Raw genomic sequence first — 7,573 nt, 5'->3', positions numbered from 1 at the left:
CCCTGTTCTCTGGAATGGTTTTCCAAAAGCAGCATGTTGAATTCTAGTCGGAATCTTGGCCATTTCACAGTGAGCTTAAGTGGAAATTATCTTCAACCCTCATCCGAAGGTGATGATGGTTTATTTTCCCAGATCATGTTGGATTTATTTCATTTCCAGAAATGGATATGGTGTATTTCACTGTAATTTGCTTTTTCACTCAACTACTTTGTATTTTCCCGTGTCAATAAATATAGATCTGCATCATTTTTTAATGGCTTCATGATATTCCATTATATTGATGTACTACAATTAGAGACGGTATTTATATCATCAGAGCCAGGATGTCCTTGGAAAGGTACCATGTGAGTGTGTATATACTTGGAAAAGTGCATCTGGAGAGAGATAGCCTCAGGGTTGGAAGGGACTGTATAGCATCTGAGGCCCATGAGCTTTGAACTTGCTCCTGGATTTCAGTTCCTAAGCCATTGTTAATTGGGGCTTGAGCAAGCTGTTTACTCTCTCTGTGAATTTTCTCATTGATAAACGGAAATGCTAAAACTGTACCTCCTCAGGGAATTGTTGCAAAGATTCACAATAGTAATGTGTATAAAGTACTTAGAACAATGGTGAGCATGCAGTAATACATTGTCATTAAAAAGAGATCTTAGCAGTAATTGACTCCAACAGTTCTTTAAACAGCTGGTCATCAGAGGCACTAGAAGGCTTTGAAACAAAAATACAGAAATTTCTAACTTGAAAGGCCAAAGATAGAAACACCCCTTCTGCCCTGGGATCTACCTCAGTCATTACCAGAAAAAAAAAATTATTGATCTAGCACAAGTGTTCAAATAAGTGTTGAATGAATGCATAATAAAAGAAACTAGAATTTAGCAACTTCCTCCTACATTCCAGGAACTGGGCTAAGTCTTAACACATACGTACCTCATTTAATTCTCACAGCAACTCTAGAATGTGGATACTTCATTATACCCATTCTACGGTTAAGGAAAGGGAAACAGGGTCAGCAAGGTGAAATCACCTCCTAAGATGACACAATTAGCAAGTGGTAGAGGAAGGGTATGGATCCAGGTCTTCTGACCGCAAACCTTGCATTCATTCGCTCAACAAATATTTACTATATACCTGCTATGTGCCAGGCACAAGACAAAAGTCTCTGCTTTGTGGAGCTTGCATTCTTGCAGGGAGAGACAACCAACAACATAATAAGTTATACAGTGTGTTAGAAGATGTAAGTGCTAAAAGAAAAAAAGAAAAAGAAAAAGGTGTAAGTGCTACCGGAAAAAAAATAGAACAGAGTAAGGGCAGTGGTAGTGGGTTTTTTGGGTAATTTTAAATAGGGCGATCAGGGTAGGCCTCCTTGAGCACATGATATTTGAGCCAAGACTCGATGGAGTTAATTCTGTGGATATCAGCAAGGAGCCTACCAGGAAGAGGGACTAGCTAGTGTACGACCCCTTAAGTGGGAGCATGCTTCGGAAAACAGCAAAGAGCATCTCGTCTGGCTGGAAGGGAGAGTCAGTAGGAAAAGAGATGAGATTATAGGGGTGGAGGTCCAGAGCAGATCCTGTAGGGCCCTGTAGGCTGTTTAAGTTTTTAGGCTTTTACTCTGAAGAAATAGGAAACCTTTGAGGAATTTTGAGCAGGTCAGGTAATGATCTGATTTAGGTTTTAAAGGGTTCCTCTGTTTTGGTAGGCGAAGAACGAACTATAGAGTAGACAAGGGACCATGCTGTTTCTAAAGCATGTGCAATTATTCCTCAGCTCCACATCCTACTTTTTAGTTTGCGACTTGAACGCTCAGCTCGCGTAAGTTCTAGCTCCTAAACGCGAGCGGCTCCGGGCCAGCAGAGGGAAGCAGCGTTGAGACAGCCGCTCCAACATGAAGCGGCGCCTTCTTAACGGCTCTATTGAAAGGCAGCTTCCCGTTGGCTGGAGTGGCAGCAATATCACCCAATGGCTGTTTAGATCAGTTAAGCGTCACCAGACAAGCGTCGGCACCAGCCAATAGGTGGGGACACTGTCCGCGTCTTCTGATTGGCCGCTTCGTCCACATATAAAAGGTGTGCGCCGGCGCGCGGCCCTCCTCTCTCCAGGCGTCCTCGTGAGAGGTTCGTGTGGTTGCTGTAGTCGCCCCGGGCGCCGGCGGCGGGAAGATGGGGTGTGGGGGGGTTCTTTGTGGGGTCTTGGGAGGGGGCGGGTCCGGCCCTGTGCAGCCTGGGGCCTCAGCGATGGCTTGCGCTCCCCGACTGGCGGCGAAGGCGAGGGTGGCAGCCCCAAGCCGAGCTGGCGGGCGCTCACGCGTGGCCTGCCCTGCATAGGCCTCGGGCTTGGAGGCCGGCGGGGCCGTGGTGATGGGTGTCGGGGGTTGTCTGAGCTCCCTCTCTCTTCGCAGTGACATCGTCTTTAAACCCTGCGTGGCAATCCCTGACGCACCGCCGTGATGCCCAGGGAAGACAGGGCGACCTGGAAGTCCAACTACTTCCTTAAGATCATCGTAAGTGTGGGAATGGGTCGCGGTCGCCCATTATGCTGCTTCGGCCCTGGGCGCTAATAGGGACCACGAACTGTCATGTGTTGAGCACTTCCTGGGCGCCAGCTACTGAACGACTATTTTAGGCAAATCTCATTTTAATTTTTACAGTTTGCGGAGATCTCCGCGCGCACGCGCACACACACACACACACACACACCCGGCCCTGTTGTGGATAATGGGCTCAGGCAGTTTAAGTGGCTCCTAAGATGACAGCATTCATACTCTGGTCTGTCTGGTTTCCAAATAGCGCTCATCATAGTTTTGCTCTTCTGTCTCCATTTTGGGAACGCCTGTGCCTTGAGTGACTCATTATAAAGTGGCAACTTGTTGCATATTTAGGTCTTGTCCAGATACCGAACATCCTGTGAATGTGTTCTCTTGGGTGGTCTTTGCGGGGAGGGTGTCTTACCTGCACAAAAATGCAGACCATGGTCGTCTTCAGGCATTAGGCTGCTTTGTGGAGCTTAGTCTATTCTCCCCTATTTATCATGAAAGTTTTTAGAATTTAAAGGGATTGTCCAATAATCACATACGCACAATCTAGATTCTGCAAGTAGCATTTTGTTGTATTTGTTTTATCTCGTGCTGTAGACATAACTTTATTTGGAATAGTTGTTTTTTCTGTCGGCAGCCATTTAGTGAATCAGAAACATGCCTCATAACTGGGAAAAATTAAAAATGGATGTTACAGTAAAAAAATTGGGGATTGAATGTAGAAACCTGATTTTCACCATTCATACTCAGGGTGCAAATCTTTGATAAATCTGTCAATTTTACAATTCAGGTGGCTCCCAGTGGGAGGAATTGTCCCAATTTCTGAATCACTTCAAAAGCCTAGGAGAAAGGGAGTGAGATGGAAACCAGTGATTGTGGGATTTGGTTTCTTTCGATATTTTCCCTCTTTCTTCCTGCTAAACATTGTTTCTGGCTTGTTTTTGTAGCAACTTTTGGATGATTATCCAAAATGCTTCATTGTGGGAGCAGACAATGTGGGTTCAAAGCAGATGCAGCAGATCCGCATGTCCCTCCGCGGGAAGGCTGTCGTGCTGATGGGCAAGAACACCATGATGCGCAAGGCCATCCGAGGGCATCTGGAGAACAACCCAGCTCTGGAGAAGTCAGTTAATTCTCTTGGGCATCTTTGTCCTCCCTTCCCAGTGCCCTTCTCCCCTTTCCTGGAGAAGAATGGTGCTGTAAGGTGACAATCTCCTGTAAACTTTTCTTTGCAGACTGTTGCCACATATCCGGGGGAATGTGGGCTTTGTGTTCACCAAGGAGGACCTCACTGAGATCAGGGACATGCTGCTGGCCAATAAGGTAAGGAGAGAATCAGGTTGGCTAAAGAGGTCGTACCATTCATTTTGGCTTTTTTAAAACCAAAACTAGGGGCGCCTGGGTGGCACAGCGGTTAAGCGTCTGCCTTCGGCTCAGGGCGTGATCCCAGCGTTATGGGATCGAGCCCCACATCAGGCTCCTCCGCTATGAGCCTGCTTCTTCCTCTCCCACTCCCCCTGCTTGTGTTTTCTCTCTAGCTGGCTGTCTCTATCTCTGTCGAATAAATAAATAAAATCTTTAAAAAAAAAAATAAAGGGTAGCTCTATTTGAAAAAATAAATAAATAAATAAAACCAAAACTGATCATTTTCAACTTGTCTCTGTGGAGAGACGACTTCTCACTGTTGTTTTTGTTCAGGTGCCAGCCGCCGCCCGTGCTGGTGCCATAGCCCCATGTGAAGTCACTGTGCCGGCACAGAACACTGGTCTGGGGCCCGAGAAGACCTCCTTCTTCCAGGCTTTAGGCATCACCACTAAAATCTCCAGAGGCACCATTGAAATCCTGGTGAGTGGACTTGGCTTGTCTAGTGCTAGCCGGGCAAGTGATGGGGGCTTGGTGCTGTGGACCTGCTGGCTGTCCAGGTATTGATTGCCAACTGTTACCTTGTTCTTCAGAGTGATGTGCAGCTGATTAAGACCGGAGACAAAGTGGGAGCCAGTGAAGCCACACTGTTGAACATGCTGAACATCTCCCCCTTCTCCTTTGGGCTGATCATCCAGCAGGTGTTTGACAATGGCAGCATCTACAACCCTGAAGTGCTTGACATCACAGAGGAAACTCTGCATTCTCGCTTCCTGGAGGTACAAGCTGTCCATTTCAGGCCTTTGGTACATTCATGATTGAGAGCATAGCTAGCTTCAGACCGAGTCCTCACTACGCAGCTGAAATTAGCCACGTAACCAGAGACGATTATTTAATCTGTTTATTTCAGTTTCCTCATCTGTAAACCAGCAGTAATAATTTAAGGTTGAAGAATTTAATGAATTGAGTAAAAAGCCTTCAAACAGCACTGGGCACATAGTGAGGGCCATTGTTACTCTAGGGCCTGTAATAAAACAGGAGATTTTGAGCAGTGTCCTGAGTCAAAGGAGAAATGAGAAAAAAGACCATGTAATAGGTAAATGTTGCCAGGTATCCTGTTTGGGGAGGATTGACTTTTCCTGAGACTAGCTTGCTTAGTTTTTGCCATTAAAATATTTTTAAATTGATGAATAAGGTGATAGAAGATGTAATTCCTTTCTTGGACAAATAAAAAATTGCAGCTATATATACTGTTAACTATTTTTTGCAAATCTCACTTGTGGGTGAAATTCACATCTGGAATTAGGTTTAACGTTTTTTTTTTCCTCGTAGAACTCAGTGGTTAGCTTAGTTTACATTTTCACAAAATGGTGACTTTTAAAGTAAATGCCATCATTATGGTATAGGAAATACTCATATTGGGAATAAGGGCAAAAAGCGTTTATAAGTGACTGGGTCTGAATTGCCCTGCCAGAAGCATTTGCTGTGAGGTAAGTGTCCTGTGTGAGATACAGCAAGTCAGTCTGGAAGTCTTGTCTGCTGTTGAACATTGCTTGGACTTCACAGTCTTGTCTGTAAGATAGCTCAACTGAAACGGAACTTTTCCCCCCTTCCTAGGGTGTGCGCAATGTTGCCAGCGTATGTCTGCAGATAGGTTACCCGACTGTTGCATCAGTGCCCCATTCTATCATCAATGGATACAAGCGGGTCTTGGCTTTGTCTGTGGAGACTGATTACACCTTCCCACTTGCTGAAAAGGTAAAAACCCAGTAGGACCACAATGGCCCTGACGGGATAAATAGACAGCAGCGGTTGCACTTCAGTGATTGTATTTTACAAAGCAGATACATTTTTAAGAGTATACTTAAGAAGTTAGGGGGCAGGGGAGGTGTGTCCTTGACTTTAGAAATGACAGGAGACCCAAAGAGGGGTTAGTTGATGGGTAAGAGCTGGGCCCAAGCTTACCAGGCCATACCCAAGCTGTCTAGTGTGATCATCTCTAGGGAAGGCTTCAGTGGCCGAGAAGTTGTTGGCCATTGAACTAGAGCTGAGGGGTTGTGGGTAGCAGAGGTTGTGGATGACCACTTTGATCACAAACATTTCCCCTTGCTTCAGGTCAAGGCCTTCTTGGCTGATCCATCTGCATTTGTGGCCGCTGCCCCTGTGGCTGCTGCCACCACTGCTGCACCTGCTGCCGCCGCAGCCCCAGCCAAGGTTGAAGCAAAGGAAGAGTCGGAGGAGTCGGACGAGGATATGGGATTTGGTCTCTTTGACTAATCACCAAAAAGCAACCAATTCAGCCAAGTTTATTTGTGAAACAAGGAAATAAAGGCTTACTTCTCTTAAAAGTCTCTGGACTCCTCATTTTGTGCATTTTGAGGTTTACAGTACTGTATACTAGAAACTAGAGCCATGAGCTTTATTTGAAGTTGATGTTTCTGTGTCCTTTTTTTCCCCTTCTCTTCCCAATCTTTTCTTTGTAATCAAGTGAAGTACTGCTTTATCAGCATCCAGTACCACCTGGCTTTTTTTTTTTTCTTTCTTTCTTTTTCCTTTTTAGATTTACTTGTCAGAGCACAAGCAGGGGGAGTGGCAGGTGGGGAGAAGCAGACTCCCTGCTGAGCAGGGAGCCCTCCATGGGACTCCATTCCAGGGCCATTATGACCTGAGCCGAAGGCAGATGGTTAACCACTGAGCCACCCAGGTCCCCGTAATACCACCCAGATTTAACAGTTTTTTGTTTTAAAATTCTTTAAACTCTACCCAACTCTGGGCTTGAACTCACAACTCAGAAATTAAGAGTTGCATGTTCCACCGACTGCCAGCCAGCACCCCTAACTTATTTTTATTATACCAGAATTCTTATTTCCATGGCCATCTGGCCACGAGCCTGGGTCCCTCATATTTTGAGTAGGTGGTGACCAAGATAAAACGTGATTGCTGCAAGGGTAGGTGTGTGTTTGTGGTTGTTAAAAATCTACTGGATCCTGATAGGTATTTGTTGTAACTAGGTTTCTGACTACAGTTTGAAGGCCAGTTGCTAAGAGAGGGCCAACAGCTAAGCTGCACAGACCCCCTTCTCTACAGCGTAGAGTTGGCCCATCTGCACACTGAAAATTCAGACAATGCCCCATGGACCATGAGGCCCTTTTCTGCCCTCAGCCTCCCACCCTGTGGCCTTGCCTAGCTTCCAGTCTGGGACATTTCCGCCTTTGCATCCCCCTCTCAGCTCCTGAATCCTTCCCTGTTAGCCAGAGCTCCCCCTTGTTTGCTAACTCCTACGTTGTCTGCCATGGGGTTACAAGCTAAGAAGAAGCTAGTTCGGTGTCTCCCTTTTAACCAAGGTTAGTTCTGCCATTTAAGAAACTCATTTATCCAAATAGAATGTGGTCTTCACTCGGCACAGGCCGTGTGGGGGAGTCCGAGCCGGACTCGAACTCGAAGCGGGTCGAAGGCTACGGGGCAGTCTCACCGCATTACAAATCCTAAGACCTTCGTCTCCCACGAGGCCAGGCTGAGAAGGGCCCGGAGGCTGAGGAGCAGGCCCTGGGGAGGAGGCCTCGACTGTCCCCGGCGCCAGCGCAGGGACCCCATCCCGCTGCCCGCCTTCCCGCCCGGGGGCGCCAGGCCCGGCCCTGGCGGGCTCCCGGCCTCGCCCTGCCGCGTGGGCCCGCGCTGTGA

General features: G+C 46.9%; 1 protein-coding gene across 2 annotated transcripts; it reads left to right on the top strand.

The window, feature by feature from the left end:
- Positions 1-1,987: 1,987 nt before the first annotated feature.
- RPLP0 (ribosomal protein lateral stalk subunit P0) lies at positions 1,988-6,240 on the top strand. Of its 2 annotated transcripts, XM_002929970.4 has the most exons (8): positions 1,988-2,111; positions 2,396-2,497; positions 3,478-3,653; positions 3,766-3,853; positions 4,229-4,375; positions 4,486-4,671; positions 5,510-5,650; positions 6,008-6,240. In XM_002929970.4, the coding sequence occupies exons 2-8, from the start codon at positions 2,444-2,446 to the stop codon at positions 6,167-6,169; spliced, it is 954 nt and encodes a 317-aa protein (XP_002930016.2). In that variant the 5' UTR covers positions 1,988-2,111; positions 2,396-2,443; the 3' UTR covers positions 6,170-6,240.
- The last annotated feature ends 1,333 nt before the right edge of the window (positions 6,241-7,573 follow it).

Source organism: Ailuropoda melanoleuca, chromosome 12, assembly GCF_002007445.2.
Source record: "Ailuropoda melanoleuca isolate Jingjing chromosome 12, ASM200744v2, whole genome shotgun sequence".
Taxonomy (NCBI): Eukaryota; Metazoa; Chordata; class Mammalia; order Carnivora; family Ursidae; genus Ailuropoda; species Ailuropoda melanoleuca.
Note: the sequence above shows the minus strand (reverse complement) of the source record. Positions and strands in the feature narration are given on the sequence as shown.

Bases quoted from the DNA above. Each gene is read 5' to 3' on its own strand.
- RPLP0 (XM_002929970.4), top strand. From the start codon at position 2,444: ATGCCCAGGGAAGACAGGGCGACCTGGAAGTCCAACTACTTCCTTAAG. The intron at 4,376-4,485 runs GTGAGTGGACTT...CTTGTTCTTCAG, and splicing joins GAGGCACCATTGAAATCCTG to AGTGATGTGCAGCTGATTAA. The intron at 5,651-6,007 runs GTAAAAACCCAG...CCCTTGCTTCAG, and splicing joins CCTTCCCACTTGCTGAAAAG to GTCAAGGCCTTCTTGGCTGA.